This window comes from Panthera pardus, unplaced genomic scaffold (assembly GCF_024362965.1).
Source record: "Panthera pardus isolate Hobbes unplaced genomic scaffold, ASM2436296v1 HiC_scaffold_20, whole genome shotgun sequence".
Classification (NCBI taxonomy): Eukaryota; Metazoa; Chordata; class Mammalia; order Carnivora; family Felidae; genus Panthera; species Panthera pardus.
The window spans coordinates 43,874,961-43,900,287 of record NW_026526766.1 but is presented as its reverse complement, the minus strand read 5'-3'; the positions used below and the strand labels follow the sequence as shown (position 1 = coordinate 43,900,287).

The window sequence follows — 25,327 nt, the reverse complement described above, 5'->3', positions numbered from 1 at the left end:
AGAATCCAGGGACTTGGTATCAAAAGGATTAGAGCATTTCAAGGTATAACTAGATTCCTATTTGAATTGTAATGTATTTGTCTCTTAGTATGGCTAATGAATGAAGAAGTTACCATAAGGTAAACAAATGAAAGGGAAGAGCGTGAAAAATGAAGAGAGTAAAAGCAGTGTCCTGCAAAGAATTCGAGTTTGACAAAGACGCGTAGTCAGGATTTGAAGCAAAAATGATTTGAAATCTGTCCCAAATTCCTAGAATTCTGCTTTTCTGCCAAAATCAGTGTATTGCTTGGTTGATATTTGAGTTTTGAAAGGGTCAAATCTTTTGAAGTCCTAGGTCTTTAGAAGGCCGCCGTAGCGCAAATCAGTGGGTCTAATTCTCCCAATGAGCAAACCTACCACTTCTTGATTTTTACAAAATTTTCTCCTCTTGTTTCAGTTAACTTTCTTTGTAACGTAAATACACATTTAAACAGAAACTTGATATCGCTTCCCCCCCCCCCTTCACCTAAGTGATGTCACAAATCGATAGAAAATCAATGATCCGAAATGGTCAGTGGGTGAAAATAATCCAAAGTGTTTCTGGAGGGTGAGTTGGCAAGTAAAAACTCACATTACACATTACGGTGTGGTCTGGGGCTGGTTCTGTTTGACTGTATGTGTACAATGAGACAAAGTTGAAACAGAGCCTGGGAATTTCATTCTAAATCTCCCTAACTATTGGAATCAGTGTTGTATCTCTTAATGGAAAGAATTAAGCAACTGAAAGTTAATTCTGTACTTGAGGATTTTTTTTTTATGTTCTACATCATTTATGTTGTATTACAACATATGTAGAAACAGTAACCTGTGACCTATGTTTTTCCATAACTTTTAAAATATAGATATGTATCTTAAATGAATGCAATGTGGGTAAATATTCTTTACACACAACTGTGAACTATTTACACCTGTTGCTAATGCCTCTATTTCCTTTGGCATACAGAATGAAATAATGATCAGGGCGCCTGGGTGGCTCAGTGGGTTAAGTGTCCAACTTTGGCTCAAGTCATGATCTCCTGCTTTGTGAATTCAAGCCCCGCACCAGGCTCTGTGCTGTCAGTTCAGAGCCTGGAGCCTGCTTCAGATTCTGTGTCTCCCTCTCTCTCCTCCCCCACCCCCTGCTCACGCTCTGTCTCTCAAAAAAATGAATAAACATTAGAAAAACTTTAAAAAAAAAAATGAGCTAATGAACCTCTGTGTCCTATGGAAAATGTATAAATGTTCTCTTAGATGTAATGCTAATTACTGTTAAATCACAAATAGACCATATTTTAAATGACAAAAAAAAATGAAAGAGGTGTATATGTATCGCAGGCATGACAGCCGAAGCTGTGATATTAGACATCCTGTCTGTCATTCACCAGCTACGTCCTCAGGCAGGTACCTCTGAGCCTCAGTCTTTCCATGTCAGGATACGTTTCCAGTGTCTTATGATCAGTAACCTAGAATGCAGTAAGAACTCCGCACACATAGAAAGTGCCCAGTGTATACTAATCACGTCCCTCTCATCCTTCACTCTCCCCATCCAGCCCAGTGGACACAGCCCCTCCTTGTCTGCTGCCAGAACAAAGACAAGAAAGAGCCCAGGTTTTGGAGTCGAGGGAGAGGTGAGCTGATTTCCAGCCCTGTGGACTTGGACTCCATATTCGGCTCCCCTGGGCCTCAGGACCTCATCTGGAAAATGAAGATAACAAAAGCCTCTCATGCAGTTTCCTAGGAACTCTGTTGTCCAAAATTTGTGCACTGAAGCCCTAACCCCTAATCGGATGGTATTTGGAGTTGGGGCCTTGGGGAGGTGATCAGGTTTAGAGGAGGTCACAAGGGTAGGACCTCTTGATAAGAGTAGGGTCCTGGGGCGCCTGGGTGGCTCAGTAGGTTAAGTATCTGACTCTTGATTTTGGCTCTGGTCATGATCTCACAGTTCATGAGTTTGAGTCCTGCATCGGGCCCACTGCTGTCAGTGCAGAGCACTGGATCCCGTCTCCCTCTCTCTCTCTGTCCTTCTCCCGTTCATTCTCTTAAAATAAACAAACTTATAAGGACTCTAATCTTTATTCCTTCTCATTAAAAAGCAAAACAAAACAGAGCATGCTCTCTCCACCCCCCATCATGGGAAGAGTCGACCCTCTGCAAGCAGGCTTCCAGCCGCACCAGGACCCGGATGTGCCGGCACCTTGGTCCTGGACTTCCTAGCCTCCAAAGTTGGAGAAATAAATACCTATTGTTTAAGCCGCCCTCCTATGGTATTTTGTTATGGCAGCCTGAGCTAAGACACAATTTATTGTCCCCCTCGTTCAACTGAGCTCCTACAGTGCTTTGGGTACTGTTCTAGTGCTAGGTAGACAACTACGAACAAAACGGACCAGTCCCTGCCCTCCTGGAGCTACCACTGGTGGGGACAGATGACAGAGGTGCACTATCCTGTCCATTACTAGTATATAAGGACGAAGCTGTGGGACTAAACGAACCAGTGTAAGTAAAGTATGGGACACACACAAGCATCCACTAAAAGTGAGCTGTCATCTCATAATCTCCTCCTTCTGACATCTCTGGTTTGACTCCTGGCACCATTATTCTCCTGCCACAGACACTTGACACCTGGGGACAGGGTGAGTATATTAGGCTACATAGAAAAAGGGAATTAAGGTTGCAGGTGGAATGGCCGTTTCTAAAGACTGACCTTGACGTGGAAGACTATCCTGGATTGTCTGGATAGGCCCAGTGTAATCAGAGTCCTTAGAAGGGGAAGAGGAGGACAGAAAAGAACCAGAAAGATGGCGGCATGAGAAGGACTTGGCCCAGCGTTTGCTGGGGGTGCAGATGGAAAAGGGCCATGAACCAGAAACTACAGGCAGCCTCTTAAAGCTGCAAAAGGAAAGGAAACCCAGGCTCCTCTAGCATCCCCACAGTGCAGCCCTGATGACACCTTGATTTCAACCCAGTGGAACTCCTCTGGGACTTCTGACCTCTGGAACTGCCAGATGATGCGTGTATTGTTCTGAGGCACTAAGCTGTTGCAGGAATAGGAAATGGACACTGGGGTCATTTTGGTCTCCTTCTCCTGCGCCCTCCGCTTCTACTCAACAGAAAAGTGGCTGGTCCTGCCTTTGTCAGTTCTACCGTAATCCCTCCTCACCGCACAACCGTCACCCCGCTTTTGTCCCTGATTCCTGGAATCAAATTCCACGAGTTTTTACTTTGTGCCAGAGTTTGAAAGAAATGGATATTTTTAAAGGCCTAATCCTTGCCCTATTACAATACAGGGTGAAAAGCACTGCACTAAAAGGGGAAAAGAGCTGAGGGAGGGGAGTAATAGGAAAAGCTTTCTGGAAAGAAGTAAAGTCTCAGGAGGTGGGAAGGTTGTGATGTGGCGCATCCTTGCAGAGAGAACCATTTCTGCAAAGGTTGTGCATTTACCAGCCTCCAAGATGGCCCTCAATGATCCCCAACTCATGCGACCCGTGTTGTCCTTCCCCACGCTGAATAGAGCTGACGTACATAACAAACACGATATTACAGAAATGACCAAATGTGGTTTTGGAGGCGAGGTCCTAAAAGACGTTGTAGCTTCCCATCTGCTCTGGTGGGTCACTGAGTCTAAAAGTCAGCCATCCTGTTATGGAGGAGCCATGTGGAGCCATCAACCCAGCAAAATGCTGAGGCCTTCAGCCGAAAGCCCTCTGAGTGAGCTACCTGGGAGGTGAATCCTACGCTCCAGTCAAGCCTTCAGATGACTGCAGCCCCAGCTGAAAGCTTGACTACAAACTCATGCAGGACCTGAGCGACAGCCACCTAGCTAATCTGTTCCCCAACTTATGACCTAACAGAGTAAATCTTTGTTTTAAGCCGCTGAGTTTTGGGGTGACTTGTTACACGGCAATGGGTGGCTAATACGGGTTCTAAGGCCATGTGAAATACCATGTAGAATCATAAAAGGCTCTTCAACACTCGAGTGAGTGAAGCCTACAAGAGGAGAGAAGCTCACAAGACTGGAAAAGAAGGCAAGGACCAGGGATTCTAAATCACATTAAGGTCCTTCAAATCATGTTTGCTTTGCTCTACAAGTGATGGAGAAGAATTGGTGGGTTCTGAGCCATGAATTGACCTGGCCCGATTTCGCTTTAGAAAGATGGCTGTGGCTGCAGCATGGAAGGATGGATCGGCAAGAAATAGCAGTGCCTTCACTAGGATGGAGAGAAATGGACGGATTTTAAGACATTGGGGAAGTGGAATCAGGAGGGTTCGCTATTAGGTTGGATGGGGACAACATTGGGAAGTGGGTGGGGGGCGGGGCACGGTGGGGCGGACTTCCTGGGCAAATGAAAGGAAAGTGGCCTGGTGTTCTGAGCAGGTGCGCAGGTGCTGGTTTGAGAGCGAAAGTGAAGGCAAATGTGAAGTGCCTGTAGGACAGCCAGGGATGGCCAGGAAAGAACTAGGTTTGCAGATCTGTCCCTGTGGGAAGAGACAGCTTGGACTGTGGAGCCAGAAGTAGAAGGATTCCCATGTGTACATACATGGTCACCCCTGGGAAGTGTGGCCACAAGATAGCACTGTTCTCTGCGACTGGTGGTAGATTCTTACTAGCTGCCTTTTGCTAAGCGCCTACTATATGCCGACTGCTACTCTGTTTTGTCTAACCATTTGTATTAATGGGATAGTTTTGAATCTGCTAATCCCAACTCGGCCCCCACCTATATGAAAACCTTTATCTCTTTTGCCATTTTGAAAGTTAAGATTAAATCCGTTGTTGGGGAACTAAACGGAAGAGTTGAAAATCTTGGGTTCAAATCTTGACTCTGCCACTTAATGCCTGTGATCAAAATACCTTTCTGAGCCTCAGTTTTATCCCACCCAAAACAGGAATCCTATTCCTTTTGTGAGTATTCCTTTTGTGAGTTGGCCTCACAAAATAGGAGTAAGTAAGACAATCTTGTGTGAAAGATAACTTCTGTGCTGGGCTTTCAAATAAGGCATGCTTTAAGAAAACAATATTCCTAGGGCAATACACCCATTCTTTCACTGCACGGATGTTACATTTTATTAAACACAGCTCATGGTCCATTAGTTAAAGCTTAGAAGTCTTGAACTCCAACTCTTCACTGGTCAAATATTACCACTCTCTCCTGCCTGCCTCCCCAGTGCTGTTGATGCCTCTTGTATGCAGGGATTTCGGCAGTTAGTGGTTTCTCTTCTCCTCTGCACAGCACGCTACCTTACTCGTCATCTAGCCCTCTGCAGATAGCATGACACGTAATACAAAGCAGGCATTTGCAAAGCGTTGGTTCAAACCGGATCCTGTGTTCAAGATTTTGGGGATTGTACCGGCATTTAGCTTGTGTAAACGGAACTATTAATCCCAAAACTTATACTTAACTCCAGTGGATTAAAAACCTTCCTCTAGATCACAACTACGTTAACTCAGTTTTACACGCAGGAAAATATTTGCTTTATGGTATTTGGCAGATTTTTTAAGTTCAAACACTGAGAAGGTGAAGAATGAGTTGCTGGGGGAAGCAAGGAGGAGGAAAGGCAGAGAGATGCTTGGGGTTTTAAAACAAACAAAAAACAAAAACAGGAAAGCATATGTGGACACAGAAAGAAGCCGTGTAATTTGGAGTTTTTGAAATAATTACACTGAGCTCTGGGGTGATTGGCAATGGGGAAGAGCTTTGAGTGCCACTGAAAGGAATACCTGAAAAGGCCACAAGATGGCGATATTACTCCAGGAGTCTCTCCTGGTCCTTCCCACTCTGGCTACGGCTTTCTTTGTTCACAGACTTCCTTCCCTAGCAAATGTCACCAGTGCCACCATCCATTTTGTGTCTCGTCACGCTCCTGGCCTTACCTTAAGCCACTTTCTTGTGACTAGCCTTACTACAAAAGCTACTCATTTTACTGCTACTTGTGGAGTTTTTAAGATAGTGTTGTGGTCTCTCTTCTCAGTGGTAAAAGCAGCTGAAGCAAATGTTTTAATGCTATAAAATCAACCAACCAAAAAACATGTGAGGTTGATCTTTCCCTTTGTGTGCATCACCACCCAGAGAGGCATCCCAGGTTAAGTGGGGTGTCCCCAGGCCTGCAGATGGTCAGAAACAGAAGTGCCCACTGAAGACAAACGCTTAAGCTGGAAAGACAGGCGGCCAGGGCCCCCTGAGATGGGCAGGAAGGTGGCTGAGCCCCACCCCAGAGAGAATGAAGGACATAACCCCCAAATACTCTACCTCTTAATTTTTTTATTATGGAAAAATCCAACAATACAGAAGGCAGAATATGACAGACCCAGATAAAATCTTATGGAGTGTCTGAAACTATAAGCCAGGAAAGAGGCTGGAGGAAAGTGTAAGCTCCTCTTTTGTTGAGGACACTTCAGTTGTACATTCCCAGCACCCCGGGGCTGCCCCCTCCAGCCCCTCAGAGGGTAAAGTCCTGACGGAGAAGGAGAGGAGGGGTGGAGCACTGGTCTTAGAGGGCAGTGGCATAGCAAGGCAGTGGAGATCCCAATTTCTGCACCAGAAATGGGATTTGGATCCTGGCCTGGTGCCCTGTTCCTACAGGAGTTGGGTGGCTTCCAGGGAACCTGAGTTCCCAGAGAACTCTACCTATAGGCGTTTTCCTGGGGAGAAGACCCTACTCCCATCAGATTGTCAAAAGGCTCTGTGGCCACTCCTGATCTCTTCCAGGTCAGAAAAAAAGTCTGAAAAAAGCCACTGTAACGATCATGTCTTTGTTTTGATGGTCACATTATTCTTTCCAATATCATGGCCTATGAAGTCTTTAATAACAATTTTTTTTTTTTTTAAATCATAGAAAATTAAGCAAAATAGGTACACCTAGAACTTTCCGGGGGCACTTGGGTGGCCCAGTCGGTTGAGCGTCCGACTCAGGCTCAAGCCTTGATTTCACAGTTCCATGGGTTCGAGCTCCGTGTCAGGCTCTGTGCTGACAGCTCACAGCCTGGAGCCTCCTTCGAATTCTGTGCCTCCCTCACTCTCTGCCCCTCCCCCCACTCGTGCTCTCTGTCTCTCTCAAATATAAACATCAAAATACATAGGAACTTTCCTGCTAAATAAAGTCATTTACTATTTTGAAATGTTATATGATCCTCCTTCCAATGGGGAAAATCCAGCATAGAGTAGTTTTCTATATTTGAGCTTTTACATCCATGACTTAATTCTAGACCTTCTAATAAAAATAATCTGTTTTTAGGCACTTTGTACTGGAAATACTTTGGTGTGTTAATTTCACAGCTCTGAGAAGAAACAACTACGCTAATCCTAAGTATGTTGAATAGCAAGGCTACCCAAATTCACTCAAACTAATTCAGGAAAATGTGCTTTGCTCTCCAATCCATTAGATGCATTTTTCCCTTTCAGATATTTCAGAAATCATTTTGGAAACAAACACAAACATAAACATATTTTCATTCACAGAAAATGCCACTTATGGCTTTAATATTGAAATATAACTCATAGTTCCCAAAAATAGTATAAAGTGCAAAAGCTCCATTTCAAAAGGCCTTAAAAACGCTCCCAAACAATGGACATTAACTGCTCCCACAGCCACTGGGCACACCACCCTAAGACAGCACAACCTATCTAAAGTATAAAACAAGGAATAGGTCTAAAAATACTATATATGCTCTGATTACATACTGTGATTACAAAATAGTCTTAAACCTGGTTTAACATACACAGAAAGAAACAATTCAAACAATCAGTCCTTTAGAGGCTTTTTTTTTTTTTTTTTTTTTGCCTGTAGGAGTATGTAAGATCCATTAAGCATCCCAACCTGGCCTGAGCATTCTCTTTGGCCAGCTGGAATGGGAGCACCCCGGCCAAGAGCTGGCAATGAAAGGTTCCAAGCTCATCTGGGGGAAAGGAGCTATGAGAGGGGCTCCGGTTGGGCAAGCTTCAGCCCTCACCTGTCCCTCAGAGATGGTCTCATGCCAGCCCCATGGGATAAAGAGCCAAGGAAGACTCTACCCCACTCTCAGAGCCCCCAACATGGCCCTGGCTCACGGAAGCGTGAGGAACTGGTGAGTAGTTTTTACACACCTGAGAAAGCCAATAAACAGGACAAGTTACGGTATTTTTAGAAAGTCTGTGCTTGATGACCATTGAGCTTAGGTCCCCCAACAGAACATCTCTGATCCATAATGAATGTAGTAGGCACTAATCAGAGGGACAGGCAGATTTCCCCCCAAAAGTAGCCTGTTACCGAACAGATTCAGGTATCTCTTCTCCCACACACCTTAACTATATTCACTGACATGCTAATAGTATAATCCTAATCATCAAAAGGAGAAAAGCTTTCTCAAAAGTCTGCATTCAACCAAACACTAATAAAAATCGCTGACTTAAGTGATTACTTGATAACTAGGATACTAATGTTTAATATCCTAGATCCAGTTCCATCAGGCAAATTCTATCTAAGCAGAACAAGTATCTGACTGCCACGGTGAGTAACAGCCATGACCTAATTCCCGAATGTCAACTTTCCACTTCCCTGCGTTATCAGGGGGAAAAAAACAAACAAAGGTTCTTGATTGCACATCAATAAGCTATTCACTTTTTGAAAATCTGAAAACCTCACAACCTGCAGAGCCATCTATTAAATAGCTATTTTCTGTAGTTGGTCAACCCAAGTGCAGAGGCCTAACAAAAAGTAGACTTCGGTTCATTACTTCTCAGGACCTATTCATGTCCGGCTCAATGTAAAAAGACTCAGCAGTAAGTCAGAATCCAGTGATGAGCTCTCAAGTGCAGAGCTAACTCAAGTGTATTCCAAAAGCTGCTCTTTGCGGAAAATACACAACTGACATTTATATTCCATTCGAGCTACCAGATGAACTGTGCATGCTAAAAGACCTCTATTTACAACTCTATTGGGAAAGAAAAAAAGATGAGGAAACACACCAAAATGCCAAAATATTAACAATGATTGTCCTTGGACAATAGAAATGCAGACTACTTTTTTCTCTTCAACGTTCCTGCAGCTTTCTAATTCTCTTCAAGAGCCTGGAGTGCTATAAAAGCATCGTAAATATAAACATGAATGATGCCATAAACCTAACTTCAAATAAAATCTTTAAACTCCTACTTTCTTGATTTACCATCTTCACACTAACAAGCCATAGCGATTTTTGTTCAAAAGTAGAAGTTATGTTTTTGTCCTCCTACAATATACCCCATTCCATACCTGTTATCAGCCCTTAGCTCATCAAAACCAATCTCTAGGGGGCGCCTGGGTGGCTCAGTCGGTTGAGCGGCCGACTTCGGCTCAGGTCATGATCATACGGTCCGTGAGTTCAAGCCCTCTCTCCCTCTCTCTGACCCTCCCCCATTCATGCTCTGTCTCTCTCGGTCTCAAAAATAAATAAACAAAAAAAAAAAACAAAAAAACAATCTCTAGAAGGGCCTTCTGGTTTGTTTTTTGTTTTTTTTTTTTTGTTGTTTTTTTTTTTTCTTTTTACAACAAAAGCATTCCTTCTGACATCTTAACTAAGCCATTTTTCTTGTAGAAGGTAGATGGAAACAGCCCTGTCAGGGCACTTATTTCCTCATTTCCAGCAGTCCCAGCTTATCTCTATTTCCAATGGACACTAAGAAATTTCCAGAAGAGTTAAGGTCAAAGAGTTGGGAGTTAGAAGGTGGTGTTCCCCAGGGACCTACCCCTTTACCTGATGGAGAGACCCACACTCTCCTTAACTGCTGGAACAATGCTCTCATCACTGAGGAGCCCTTGAGATGGAAATTAAACCTCCCATAGAGCACAAACACTTCCCACGGCCCCTTCTCCTCATGTATGCTCCCACAATAAGACAGCTGGACTTAAAGTAAATCAAAGCTTCCCCCTACTTTGGAGCATTTTTATACTCCAGAATGAATGACACCAGAATCCAAACCTGGGAAGTCCATCTGAAGTGAGGACAGTCTAATTCCCTTTGAAAAAATTCTAGACTTTAAACCCAAAAGACTGAACAGCAGTTTTAAAACTCTAGGTGGTTCCAGGGCGCCTGGGTGGCTCAGTTGGTTAAGCATCTGACTCCAGTTCAGGTCATGATCTCACAGTTTGTGGGTTCAAGCCCCTCGTTGGGCTCTGTGCTGACAGCTCAGATTTTCCTTCGGATTCTGTGTCTCCCTCTCTCTCTGCCCCTCCCCCATTTGTGCTCTGTCTCTTTCTCTGAAAAATGAACATTAAAAATTTTAAAAACAAAACAAAATTCTAGGTAGTTCATGAACCACCTAGGTCTCAGAAGTGCACTAGAAGCCCCACAAATACTTAAATACCATTTTTAAAGTATATTTTTAAGCTATAATAAACAGGGTACACTCATTCAATCCCAAATTTTTTACCATGGAAACCACCAATTTAACTTGCATTTTTCGCTGCATGATATTAAGGGAAATGTAGAAGTTTAGCCTTAAATTTAAACTACTAGAATGCACCATCTATCACACATTTGGGTTCCTTGATGATTTCTTATTGCAGATAGGGTTCTGCTAAAAATAACTTGAAAACCACAGAAGCAGAATAAAGTCCTTCATTTTTAAACTCTCAATTCAGTTCCTTATTGGACTTTTCACCTTCGATCCTGTGCAAATTCTAACTGGAGCCAAAGTTCCTAGACCTGCCACATGCTGGTCCTGCCCAATTCTTATTAGATCCTTAGCGACAGGACTCCCATCCACACAAGGACATGTCTGTCCTGCTCTCTTTCATGATGGAATGTTGCAAAGCGGGAGATGTGAGTTAAAGTGAGTATCCCTGAGGTCATGCATTCCCCCTCACACCTTGATGACCGTTTTAGAGTCTTCATTCGGCCCAATGAAGAGATTAGTTTTGGCTAGTGTCCCTTCAGGTGAGGAAAAACTGAGAAGGCCAACAGCATTGCCTGCTGCACCAACGACCCAAAGAGCCACAGTTCTAGAGAAAAGCAGCTATCAAATCCTTGGAGAAACCACAGGAAGCACCTTGTACTGGGAGAATATGGAGTATGATTCCCGCAGGAAATCTTGCAGAAAGAAGAGGGGACATTTTGGGGGATAACTTCCAAATGGAAGAGCATCCAGAAGGCTTCCAATCAGCACAAGTTTCCAGAACTTCATGTCTGCTCCAGACGTTGAACCAGGCAGGACTCCCACCGTGATTGTCATGAGGCCTGACCTTACGGAGCTCGGCACTAAGGAGCGGGGAGTCTGTGTGCAGACTGCTCACACCACAACTATCCTGTGTGTGTGTGTGTGTGTGACCGTTGGTTTGGGGAGGGGACCAACAATGTCCACATCTAAAAATTGCGCTCATCTTCAAGAATGGCTTAAAGCAGAGTGTAGCTTTTGGCACAGAGGGTTTTTCTCGTCTGCTTCACCCTCCTCTGAAGTCAAATCCCCATCTCTCAGCAGAGGTAGTAGAGAAAAGATTCACAAGTGCATGTAAAACCTGGTTATGGAGAGCTCTACATGGATGCCTCCTTAGCCATTAGCCCTGTGTGGATTTCATTGGCTTGGTCTTGTTTTAGGACAGTTTCCTCAAACGAAAATCCCTGGGATCTTCCATCAGACAGAGGTCTGAGTCTGTCGCAGGGCCTGTCGGTCAGCAGGAGAGTTGACACGGAGAGCACATGGGAATGGTCGAGTCTGGACCCATCTCCCACTGGGAAATGGGCTCCCCGAGGGACTGCTCTGCCATTGCCAGAAAGGATACAGCCCAACAAACTACCACATCTGGAAGAGGCTGAGAAGTTCCACCTGGTGCCCCTCAGCCCTCCACTTTCCATCTTTGGGAAAGGGGAAGACCTTCCTCCCCCTGCGTGGTAGAGTCCTGGCGGGCCACAGACACGTTAGTTGAGCCCAAGGGAACAGAACTTTTAAAAGACAGGCCCTCCCCCGGACTCTGCAAGCCCCCGGCTGTCTTTGCTGGCAAAGGGAGCCCGTGCATCAGGGAAAATAAGCAGAGAAGCCAAGCCACCACGGCCATGCCATCACGTGATCTTGACTGGTGATTTCTTGCTGGCACACAGGAGGGACACGTAAGGCACGCCGATGAAGGCCCACTTCTCACTGGGCCAGAACTTGATGACGGGGCCCTGCTCAGGGATCTCGGAGGCTGCATCAAAGTAGGCAAAGCATACACAGCCCAGGTAGGCAGCGAGGCAGATGAGGATGTGCCTGCGAGAAGGACACAGGGAGTGAGCACCTGACACAGGCAAAGATGGCCACCTTCACGCTAGCCTGCCCCTCCCGCTGGGCCAGCCCACCATTCCTGGCTGTAATGACAGCCCAGTGCCTTTTTCAATTAGGAAGGGGTGAAGGTGACCACTAATCTCCAGAATAGCAGGAGAGTGATAAATCTGGAGCAAACAGGGCCTGTTTCAGAAAGTTCTAATAGGAGCAAACATGCAAATGCCTTTGACACTCAACTGACACCCAAAGATTTAAAACCAGTGCTAGGAAGATGGAGGGAACTGAGCACGTCTGATTGGATCCCACCTTCTTACTCCAAGGTCGCTTACACGTAGTTAATGCTCTTTATTAGGAATCATTTTATACTGATTAAACTGCTTGTATACAGTTTAGCAGGGAAACTTTTTTACTGTGTCTGTAAAAAGTTTTAACATGAATCTTTATCAAGCAAGGGACCATTTAAAAGCATGTGATCCTGGGGCGCCTGGGTGGCTCAGTCAGTTGAGCGTCCGACTTCGGCTCGGGTCGTGATCTCACGGTTTGTGAGTTTGACCCCTGTGTCAGACTCAGTGCTGACAGCTCAGAGCCTGGAGTCTGCCTCGGATTCTGGGTCTCCTCTCTCTGTCCCTCCCCCGCTTGTGCTCTGTCTCTGTCTCTCAAAAATAAAAATGTAAAAAAAAAAAAAAAATTAAAAGCATGTAATCCTTCCTTCTCTTAGACTGAAATCTAATTCTAGATGAATGAAAGCTTTTAAATCTATTTCTTAAATATAATCAAAGAAAGTGTTTTTATAAACTTCGGTGGCTGAGGCCTTTCTGATAATGACACAAAGCCCAGAAACCCTACAGGAAAAGACTGACAGATGTTGGAACATGAATGTTTAAAATCAACATGGCCCCAAAATATCATTATATACTCAAAGACGAATGGAAGTGGGGGGGGGGGGGGGGGGGGACTTGTTACTCACATGACCAAAGAGTTAAAATCCCTATATTCCAAAGAACTCTCAAAAAGTAATCATTTCACAGGATGCCCTTTAAAACCATCAGTGTGGGAGTGGGCAGTGGATGAAGACAGCAAGGCCGAGATTGGCCTCAGGCAGATAATTACTGATGCTGGATGTTGCCCCCAAGAGGGCTCAATGTAGTACCCTCCATACTCTTGAAAATGATGTAAATTTGCATGATACACACACCTAGTTATGGGACAGTAACGACTGCCTACTACTATGTGCCAGGCACTAGGTGCTAGATAAAAATTTTTAAAAATAGAAATACTCTGCAGAGAAGACCAACAAAAAGGCTCCTTTCAAGAGAAGAAATACAAAGAGTAAGCTTATGTTGGAAAAGATGTTCAATAATAAGGCCATTTTTCTTACAAAGACATGAAAATAAAAATATTTTTAATCAGGTTAAGATTCAAGAGTTAATAATATCTAGTATATAGGACAGTATGGGTAAAAGGCATTATCTTATAGACTTTTAAAAAGTGTTCATTAATATAATCTCCCTGGATCTAGACAATCTCCTTGGATTTGGACATATATCTAGATACATAGATATCTAGATATATCGATGTAAATATATCTAGTATTCTCTTAAAAAAAAAAGAAAAAAAAAAAGATCATTTGCATCATGTATAGAATTGTTCTTTAAAAGCAGAATTAGAGGGGAGCCTGAGTGGCTCAGTCAAGTGTCTGACTCTATTACGGCTCAGGTCATGATCTCACAGTTTGCGGGTTCTAGCCCTACGTTGGGCTCTGTGCTGACAATGCAGAGCCTGCTTGGGACTCTCTCTCCCTCTCTATCTGCCCTCCCTGAGCCTCCCCACCCCCCACCTCAAAATAAATAAACTTAAAACATTTTTTTAAATAAGTAAAGGTAGAATTAGAGAAACAGACACAAATCTGAAAGAAAGGGCATTTGGCTGGCTCAGTCCGTAGCACGTGTGACCCTTGATTCTCGGGGTCGTGAGTTTAAGAGTCCCATTGTGCAGAAATTACTTAAATAAACAAATCTGAAAATCCAGAAGAATAAACCTCAGGTTGAGAACAATTGTTATCACTCGTTGGCAGACAGACTTATGAGAGCCTCTCTCTATACTTCGGTTTAAATTTGTTCTTAAAGCGTCCCAACTGGTACAAAAAGATGTTTTTCACCTTTGAAAAACAAGGCAGGAAGTACACAACACTTAGAAACAAATTAAGTTTGAGCCAGTTATTACAGTCTAATTTTTAAATTTTGCTTAAACTGTTGGATTAATAAAAATGCACTACATCTTGAATGAGGTCGTCTTTACACACGTGTACACATTTATCAAAACTCATCAAATTATACACTTAAAATCTACATTTTAGGGGCGCCTGGGTGGCTCAGTCAGTTAAGCATCCAACTTCAGCTCAGGTCATGATCTCAAAGTTTGTGAGTTCGAGCCCCGCATCAGGCTCTGTGCTGACAGCTTGTAGCCTGGACCATGCTTCAGTATCTGTGCCTCCCTCTCTCTCTGCCCCTCCCCTGCTCTCACTCTGTCTCTCTGTCTCTGTCTCTCTTTCTCGGCCCCACCCCTCTTGAGCTCTGTTTCTGTCTCTGTCTCTCTCTGCCCCTCCCCCCTTCCTTGATCTCTTTCAAAAATAAACATTTAAAAATCTGCATTTTATTATCTCCATTATAACTCAACAAACTCATACTAGTGAATCTATACACTGTAAGTCGAGGTTGAACCTAAAAAATATCAGGCAAAGGACCCTCAGACTAGAATCTCCAGTTTGTGCTGTTTTACTTTGTCTTCTGCGAACAGTCCTGGGAGTCCCCAAGCCTTCCACTGAGAGCAGATTGTGTCTCTTGCTAGATATATACAAATTCTCATGTTCAAAGGAATTCATACGAGTTCTCCCAAACCAGAGTCCTAGGCATCTCCTGACAGAAGTCAAGCTTGTTCTGAATCTTGGATCTGATAGAGTTTTTCCAACTCCTCACCACTAGAATTCTCCCTGGGTGCTCTCAATTGACAAGGGCCGTCCTACAGCAGATGTCTCTTGGTCCTTGTTATCTCTTGCAATCAGAAGTCGTGGCGGGTGGAGGGAAACGGGACTCTGGGTTCGTCGCTAAAGCAGTTCCTGGGAAGAAACCGCTCTGACTTCCTCTCTCAGCCCCCTGAGTGGAAACTGTTGAGTGTTGCTCAGTAAACCGCTTGCTGCTTTTGATTTTCAAACTTCACCGTGTAACCTGAGCATTCCAATGCATAGATGCTCCAACTCCCTATGACTGAACGCCCAGGTGAGGCATTAGTTTGCCTTCCCCTTCTGGGCATCCGTCTCTGTCTGGAAAGGGAGTGGCTGAGACTGTCCCTAGATGACCTGTGATGCTGTCACCTGGGCATCCCAGGCCCCACATCCTATCTGTCCCAAGCCTTACCCCCCACCCCCGCCCCCCTCCCTAGAGATCAAGCTACAGCTCAGGTTACAGATTCGGTTTTCAAGCTCCTTTATGCTTTAGTAATGGAGCTAAAGGTAAGAGACCGCAGACTTGAAACACGCACAATTAGGTCTTTTAGTTCTGGCTAAGCCTGCTCCCTGGAGCCCCTTCCGCCTTTGAGCACACTTTCCTGACGGTCTCTGTGAGGAGAAAGGCGCTCAGCCTGTGCTGTCCCCTCACACACCTGCACACCCTGCAGGGAGAATGATGCCTGACAACAAGCACAGATCCCCGTGGGGTCGCTGGGGCTTACCACACGCAGTGCAGGTAGGGGAAGTGGAAGGAGGACAACAGCTCACAGAAGGCTCGGTCACTGATCCAGCAGAAGAGCGCAAGGGTCCACCAGAGGCCGGAGAAGAGGCCCAGCTTAAATACACGCACGTTGTCGCACCTGCACAGGGATCCAGAAAGCAGGTCGCCATCAGGCTTGGTTGCCACCCAGCTCGCTGGCCACTTTCCTCTGGCTCCTCACATCCCCCTAGGCCCTTGGCACTGGAGGTCCAGCCCAACATACTGTCACCCCACAAGCTTGTGGATGTAGACACCATGCATACACAGATGGCCCCCAATGTGTCTCACCCAGGCCTCTCCCTGACTCACTCACATACCTGACCGCCTTGACGTGTCAACCCACGTGTGCTATGGACCTAAACTGAACATGTCCATAATGCACTCCTGATCTCCCCCTGCCCGCTCCAAAGAATCTTCCATGCTTTCGGAAGCTCAGGCCAAGAATCTTGGAGTCCTTGTTCTCTTTCCACACACCCCACAGCAGCTCTGCCTTCAATATATACCCAAAATCTGGTCTCTCCTACCACCCGCCCCCTGAGTCCAGGCCACCGTCCTCTCCTGCCTGAGTTATGGCAACTGTGTCCTCCCACCCTCATTCCCACGGTCCATTCTCCACGCTCCGTTCAAAGCCTCCCATGTCTTCCTTTCCAACCAGAGGGAAAGCCTGCAAGGCCCCACACGTCCCGGCTTCTCCTCTGCCCTCCACCTGCTCTCCTACATACTCTGCCCCTCGCTGCCTCTGCTTATCCACCACGCCATCTGGGGATCCTTGTGCTCGTCAGATATCCCGGGCGTGTTCCCCAGACCTCAGCATCGGCTGCTGCTGCCACCTGGAATGTTCTTCCTCACAAAACCACATGGCTCACTGTCTCCCAAGTCTCTGCTCAAATATCACTCAGTAAACCCTTTCCTGATCACTGTCTTTAACCATTGTACCACCTGTCTCCACCCCCTAAGTGATTCCTCCCAATTCCCCATTACCCCCTCCTCTCCTGTCATGTCCTCTGTAGGGATTATAAGCCTTCTAGCATCCTTCATGTCGTAGCTATTTGTTGATAGCTGGTCTTCCCCTGGTACAACACTGGGCACACAGAGGGCTCCCACTCTTTGCTGAGTGAAGGAAAGAACTCTGACCTACGCTAGGACAAACTGCTTTTCGGAAACAAATGCTAACAGCCCAAAGAAATTTCAACTGCTATTTTCCTTTTGTTGTTCCCGAATCACTCATAAGGGGGTGACTTCTGTTCCTAGGGAGGAATGTCCAGAGGCAGCTGGTGGCTGAGGGTCCTTCTAAACCCTCCCTCAGAGTCTCCTTCCCCCTCCCTCCCCCACGGGCCACTCCTCAGTCAATCAAGCTCTCTTTCCCGGTCCCAGGGTCCAATGTGACCTCTGTACCCGAGAAGGGGTCATGTTTATTTGTTCATATTTGTTGAACAAGTAAGGAAGGTGTCCAAAGCCTCACTTACTGGTACCTTTCCCAGCTGCCTGGCAGAGGCATCAGTAAAAGCCTCGGTGAAAACAGGACGGGCAGTACGTTCAGAAAGTCCTACTCAGAAAAAAACAAACTGAAATACCCTTTTGTAGAGCTAAATGCATTCCTTGAAAATTTTTCAAAACCTGTTTTGGGACAACAGAGGCCCCTGATCGGTCCGACTTAGCTTTGTTGAACGGCGCACTCTTAGACCTGCTGCTCCCTCACAGAGGCTCTGCTCCTCCTCTGTCTCAGCTCCTCTTTCTCTGCCTCCTCAGGTCTCGGCTTCAAGGGCACCTTCTCGGATAGACTTGCCCTGACCGCCCCTCCCCCATTACACTGTCTGCATCGGGGGCACCCGCCAGTTTCCTTCCTGACACTCGTCACTAGCTGATGTTGTTTTCATTGGTGTAATTATTCGTCAAATGTCTAGTATCCAACCAGACTGTAAGATCAATGAGAGAGGAGCCACACCTGCCCCCGAGTGTATGCAGTGCCCAGCCCAGGATAGGCATGATATAAATGCTTGCTGGATGAATAGATAAAACAAGGTAGTAAAGGAAAATGTTAATGAGATCCTAGCGATCATAGGAACACGTTTGTTTTTTTTTTTTCTGGATTAAAAAAAAAAAAAAGTAACCATGTTGACTGTGTACCAAATTCTCTGAAGCCATGCCAGGCACTACGAAAGGCAAAATGAACAGGACCCTTGCCTTGCCACTTTAAAATGAAAATGGACAAAAACAAATGTCAACAAATATGGCCAATCTGGTACAAGAGGACCCATGTACACTCAATTAAACCTAGAAACTTTGGGGGCAGCTGGGCGGGTCAGTCGGTTCAGCGTCCGACTCTTGGTTTCGGCTCAGGTCATAATCTCAAGGGTTCATGAGTTCGAGCCCCACATAGGGCTCCAAGCTGCTGGTGTGGAGCCTGCTTGGGATTCTCTCTCTCTGTCTGCCCCTCCCTCATATGTGTGTTCTCTCTCAAAATAAATAAACTTAAGCCAAAATTTGTAGGTTTTTGTTTTTTTAAGGAGAACACCAGAACACATCACAATATGCTGGAAAGGCAGTGCCTACGTGAACATTTGACGAATAATTACACCAATAAAAACAACGTCAGCTAGTGACGAGTGTCAGGAAGGAAACTGGCGGGTGCCCCCGATGCGGACAGTGTAATGGGGGAGGGGCTGTCAGGGAAGGTCTAACCGAGAAGGTGCCCTTGAAGCTGAGACCTGAGGAAGCAGAGAAAGAGGAGCTGAGACAGGGGAGGAGCAGAGCCATCCTGAAGTGGCAAGAGAGGCAGAATGTCAGGGGATGAGTCACATGTGGGGAAAGCACTGCAGAGTCAAGGTCTCAGGGTGGCCTGATGATGTCCCTTCCTCTGTTTCTAGAGGGACAGGTCCTGCTGCCTGCTACTGACCAGGCGTATCTCCCCGTGGGTCTTGTCCAAACCTGGGTTCCTTTGGGTTTTATTCCCATTTCTCAGGGCTTAGATCAAAATGTAAACGTGAGGTTAAATGGAGGGGAAAAAAAAAAACAAAAAAAAAAAAAAAAAAAAAAAACAAAAACAGAACAAAAGTGATAGATACAAGGAGGGCCCTATTTTAGGCTAAAAAAAAATCTGAGATGATGGCTACGGTTCTCTTCCTGACCCTTTGTTGTATTCTCAAAGTTTTCCTTAACTGACTCACTCCTAAATAATCAGAAGAAAAGCGCCAACCTTAAAAGGTGTTAAATGCACCTGAGTCCCTGGGTAATACGACCCCACCATAAATTTCAGTAAATGTCCAATCATAACCCCAAGTAAAATTTTGTTGCTTCCTGGTCTGAGAGAAGGTTCGGAAAGGACAATGAAAATATGGAAAGACTAGGAACAAGCTTTAGGAATGAGGCTAATGAGAAACAAAAAGCTTCCCCAGTTCCTTCTGAGCAGAGGGAGGTGGAAGGAGAAATATTTGGCTGGCACATTACAGATCATTGCTAATGACAATGGGGAAGGTCCTGGAAGGAAATGCAAAGAGCAACAAGGACATCTCTTCGTCTGGGAATTGTATCAAAGCCGGCCAACAACCATCTTCTCTCTCCCTGCTGGGATCCCAGTGGGGACAGAGACACAGCAGTGAACGTAGAGGCCCCACTCCTGCCCATGGGGCCTACATCAAGCAGAGGGGACAGACCGTAAACAAAACAGCAGCATAAATAATTTTTTAATTACAGTCAGGCTGGGGGCCAGAAAGAAGTCTGAGGTGCTATGACGGCGTATAAACAGTTGAGCCAAAACAGGTGAGTCAAAGGTGAGCCAGAAGTGAGCCAAACAGAAGGGTCAGAAGGAAGGGGACAGCATGAACAAGGACCTGGGGACGGAAAGAGCTAAGCCCCCTTGGGGATAGGGAAGGTCAAAACGGCTGAAGGCAGAGTGTAGCAGGGAGCTTCATGCAGGAAAGAGCTACAGCAGGCAGGGGCTACGTCAGGATTTTGAACTTCATCCTAACTGTGATGTCGGCTAAAACAACTCCATAAAACATTAGAGGCAAGCAAGGGGCCACACTGAGGATATTGAACTTTAATCTCAATTGTAATGTCAACTAATAGAAAAAGGACTATGATCAGAGGGGATGCTCAGGAAAGGAAAAGGAAGCCAGGCTTCTGCCTTGAGCAGATGGGTAAATGGTGCCATTTACTGCTGCTGGAAATGTTGGGAGAGCCAGAACTGGAAAAGGCAGATCGGCGATCTGGCTGAACTCGAGATGGCTGTGACAGGTGGGGACAGAGGTCGGACAGGCAGCTAGATGCACCGTGGTGGAGGGAGGAGGAAGGATGGGGTCAGACACACAGCTGGGAGTTGTTTGCAGATGTTTGCAGGCTGTGGATGAGCTCCTTCAGAGGGAAGTGTAGAGGGAGGAGAGCCGAGGTGAGCTGTCACCTGAAGGGACCCCTACCCGCAAAGGTGCACAGCAAACGAGCTTACATGAGAGACTGAAAAGAAGCCATGGAGGGAGTGGCATCCCAGGAGGGTGTGGCATCCTAAGAGGCACTCGGAAGGTTTCAAGGACGAGGGGGGTGAACTGCGCAAATAGCTGAGGGAAGAACACATAAGTTACGTTGAAAAACCATCACTGGACACACAGCCAAGAGGGGCTTGGGTAGCAAGGTGGGCTGAAGAAATGAGAGCTGGGCGGATGAAGGCCACTTTTAAAGACGTTGGGCTGTGGCACCTGGCTGGCGCAGCTGGTAGAGTGTATGAGTCTGGATCTTGGGGTCTTGAGTTCGAGCCCCACGTTGGGCATAGAGATCACTTATACACACACACACACACACACACACACATATATAAAATAAACACTTCCAAGATGCTGGGCTGTGACAGATGAGGGAGAGAAAGGGTGGTGGCTGGAGAGAGTCGTGGACTGAGTCCAGGCTGACTGCTAGGGAAGAAAGAGGGACTCCAGTGTTTTTACAGGCCAAAGGGAAAGACCTTTTAAGAGGAGTGTTGGGAGGGGGGGATGGGCTAAATGAGTTATGGGCATTAAGGAGGGCACTTGTTGGGATGAGCACTGGGTATTTGTAAGTGATCAATCGTTGAATTCTGAAACCATCATCACACTGTATGTTAACTAACTTGGGTTTAAATAAAATTAAAAAACTAAAAAAAAAATTTTTTTTGAAAGGCGGATCAAGGACCAGTAGACAATTTACAGGAATAAAGTAGGCATAAGAGAAAGAAGGGAATAATCCCTAGGCTGAAAGACAGACCCTGGCAGGATGGAGGGATACTTCCCATGATGCTGCCATTTGTTACAATGATGGAGACCAATCAGCTGCAGTGATGGCTAGCTTTTCAGGGGCAAAGATCTCAAGTACGAAACAGATTATTTCTTTTGTAATTATGTGCAAAGATTAGAGTGTTAAAGGAAAATTTTTCCTTGCTTAAAGATCACACTTGTGAAGCAGAATTTATTTAAACAGTAATCTGTCCTAACCACTTGTCCTAACCCCATTTGCTCTTGTTTAAATATTTTAATATTTATTTATTTTTGAGAGAGAGAGACAGAATGTGAGCAGTGGAGGGGCAGAGAGAGGGAGACACAGCATCTGAAGCAGGCTCCAGGCTCTGAGCTGTCAGCACAGAGCCTGATGTGGGGCTCGAACCCACAACCATGAGATCATGACCTGAGCTGAAGTCAGACGCTTAACTGACTGAGCCACTCAAGCGCCCCTAAATATTATTAATTAAAAATGTTTTCTCTTTCCTTAAGCTACTTTTTAACAAAATTATAGGCTAAAACATATTAGATTCAAGAGTTAAAATGAACTAGATTGCAGTGAATTCTCAAGAAACCTACATCCAGAACATTCTATTCACATCAGGCCTAATATAAGCCAGTACCACTGGACCATTACAAATTCATTTCAGATCTCTTTATTGACAACGTGTGTGTTTTCCAAAGAGCTTCAAAAATCTGTTAGCGTTCTGAAGCCAGTCTCTTGTTCTTCCACTCTTCCAAGGCTACCGAAGGAAAGCAACAAGACAAGATGGGACAGCGTCTTTGCTCTGCCAGCCAGTGTCTTAAAATATTTCTTCAACCACCTTTGACCCTGCCTGGTATTGCTGACATTCAAAGCAACCCCCAGAGGCAGAGCAGTGGGAAGAACTGTATGTCTCCTCTCAAAGACTGAAGGGAGAGCTGACAACATCTTACACAGAGCAACTCTCACACAAAGGAAGAGAGGCCCCAGACTTCAGTTAGGACACGCTACATCCATAGCAATGAGAAAGTCATGAATTAAAATGCATTTCTAAACACTGGCACAAAGAAAAAGCTGCATTTTCAGGGTATTAAAATAAGGGCAGTGGTTAGATGTGTTTGGGGGCTAAAGAAATCATGTACACACAAGGCTAAACTACTTGTAGATATCAACCTGAACTTGAGTATACAACTTCCCAAAGGAAAATCCTTAGGCAAATAGCAAAGGCTTTACCTGATAGGTTGTAAATAAGAGACTAAGCCTCAGGGAAAATAACACAGTCAACGGTATTATACCTGGAGTCAATGTTGCCTCGTATATAGACATTCGTTTTTCCTTCTGTGTGTGAATGCAATAGCCTCGTTAGGACTTTTCTCCTTATTCTCGTCCTAGGAACAGATCTATTCTTTGTACAGAATTAAGTCTAGGCAGGTTGGTCTGGGCATTCACCAGGTCCCTGAGATCTTCCTGCTAAGCTAGCTTCAGATCACTGGGATATATTGCATCCGCTAAACAGCTGCTCCCCTCTTTCTGGAAGTGAGATCGTTAACATTTAGGACCAACCCATCAAACGTGCTGTCAATCCAATAGTCAGAAACTAACTCTATGTGAGGAGTCCGATTCCTTTTCCACTGTTGAGGGCAGTAAAAAATGAACAAACAAACAAAAACCCCAGAAGCCGATATGTTCCCAACCCAGGGGCAGCCTGGTACCCACCTCCTTAGCTCTGCAACCAGCAGCACAGTGCAAGGAACCCCCAGGGTCATCAGAGAGATGTTGTTGATGGCGGGCTTGACAAACGCCAGGCACGTTGTGACCGCAGACAGGACACAGACCACCGCCTTGAACCTGCCCCTGAATCGATGGAAGCAAAACCAAACTGTTAGCAAAGGAGGTCTTGTTGTTTGATGAATGCTGGCAAAGCACAGGCACCACAGGCGGAAATGCAAACTGAGAAGTAAGTCGTGCACAAGGTACCAGGAGTTTAAAACCCACTCACAACCATGGGCTCACTAATTCTACTTCTAAGAGTTTATTCTTAGGAAGTAGCCAGAAATTTTCAAAATATTTAGCCAGGGGGTACCTGGGTGGCTCTGTCAGTTGAGCGTCAGACTCTTGATTTCAGCTCCAGTCATGATCTCATGGTTCATGGGGCTGAGCCCTGTGTTGGGCTCCGTGCGGGCAGCACACAGCCTGCTTGGGATTCTCTCTCTCCCTCTTACTCTGCTCCTCCCCTGCTCATACTTTCTCTCTCTCTCTCTCTCTCTTTCTCTCTCTCAAAAATGAATAAACAAACTTAAAAAAAAATTAGCCAGGAGAATGGTGAAATGAGAATCCATGTAAGTCCCTGAGGGTGAGATATGGATAATTATTTTCTTAGTGTCCTTTTTCTCTTTATTGTTTTCAGATCTCTTACAGCAGCGTTTAGCAAACTTCTATAAAGGGTGAGAGAGTAAATATTTTAGGTGTTGCAGGTCACAAGGTCTCCGCAGCTACTCAAGTCCACCACTGTGGACAGTAAGTGATTGGGCACGGCTGTATGCCAACAAAACTTGATTTGCAAAAATAGGCAGTGGACCCATTTGGCTCACAGCTTGTCAACCCCTGTTCTACAAGGCAAATGGATAAGACTTTTACAAGAAAACCAGGGACCACTTACAAACCATAAAGCTCCCTAGTTTAAAAGAAAAAAAAATCTGTGTCTAGCACACAAAATTAAGTCTTAAGAAAAAATTCTAATCGTGTCTTTATTTCCTGGCAAGTCACAGTCTAGCATGCATTGGAATTTTGTGTTGACAAGTCTTTGACCTGACAAATCTTAGAAAAATGCCATCCTCACTCCCTTCAGTGGAGGTGCTTTCAGTAGAAAGTGCCAGAAGTGGCGACGTGATCCCGGACGCGTTCCTCCTTCTCTCCCTGGGACTCCATTTCCTTATCTATAAAACGAAAAGCCTGGACTAGATGATCCCTAAGGCCTCATCCATGACTGAAATTTAAGAGCACATGATCTTCCTGAAGTTTCTTTTATTCCTCATTAGCACAATTTACTTTGGCCGCGAGCCCTGGAACAGGTCGCAGTTGGGAAACTAATTTGAATGAAATTCCATTATAAAGAAATCAAAGTGCATTGAGACCTCCAAAATACAAATTTATCTCTTAGAGAGGAAAACCATTTATCATCAAGGCACAGGAAATCATTGATGGGGCGGCCAACTTTCTGACTGGAATGGACAGGAATTGTAGCCCTGAACTTCAACCAGAGAAAAAAAAAATACATGTGTGGGAAAGGGTCCAGGCAGCAAGTTCTCAGGAGAAGCCTGTTTTCCTCCTGGCCTTGGCTGGCAGCCTTTGCTACTGGATGAAAGGCTACCTGCTCCACTCTGAGGACCACAGCCCGCAGCTCCCCTCCCCCCATCACACACCCACAGTAACTCTTATGGACCCACAATAACTCTTTCACTGGGTTTTGAGATTCTATGAACCACACCAAGGCCTTTCAGCCTTTTTAGATCGGAAAAACCATAAACAAAAAAAACACCATTCCTAAATTGTATCACTTCTCTAGATCAATGGCTGAGGGGTGGGTTAGTGAGGGCGATGGCGATTTAAGCACAGGTGTTCCAGCTAACAGATGCGTGTCACTTTTTCTCCTTCCATCTCATAATAGCCGTGGGACCTTTGACAAGTCACGAAACGCTCTAAGCCCCAAGTTTCTCTACCCCGTGGGGTTCCCGTAAGCATTAAGGCACTTCACACAGTGCCTGATGCACGGTATGTGCTGATCAAATCCACTCTTACTGTTACCATTACCATCATGTGAGAACAAGTGAGACTTTAAATAATGTTACTGTGAATCAGATCTACTCTCGGGGAAAATCTGGGCTGCTGTTGCTCTGTAGAGGTCTGCCAAACAGTTCAAAGGCAGCAAGCCTGACGAAACTTGCTTTCTTCAAGGAGAACATAGGCAGACTACCTCCCAGGTCGGTCCAGAGGGTGTGAGGGAATGCGCTTCAAGAAGGTGGCTTAGCCAACAAAACAACCTATGAACATACAAATCTGTAACCAGCAGAAGTCAACAGAAGTTACAGGGACAGTCCCGCTGACCCCAGAGTCAGGGTC

General features: G+C 45.4%; 1 protein-coding gene across 1 annotated transcript in view; it reads right to left on the bottom strand.

Annotated features, from left to right (window-relative positions):
• Positions 1-7,456: 7,456 nt before the first annotated feature.
• ACER2 (alkaline ceramidase 2) overlaps positions 7,457-25,327 on the bottom strand; it is a 34,844-nt gene continuing 16,973 nt past the window's right edge. Inside the window, exons 4-6 of the mRNA XM_019415392.2 lie at positions 22,925-23,062; positions 15,948-16,085; positions 7,457-12,206 (exon numbers count right to left, since the gene is read on the bottom strand). Coding sequence (XP_019270937.1) covers positions 12,020-12,206; positions 15,948-16,085; positions 22,925-23,062 — 463 coding nt within the window. The 3' untranslated portion in view covers positions 7,457-12,019. The remainder of the gene's footprint in view (positions 12,207-15,947; positions 16,086-22,924; positions 23,063-25,327) is intronic.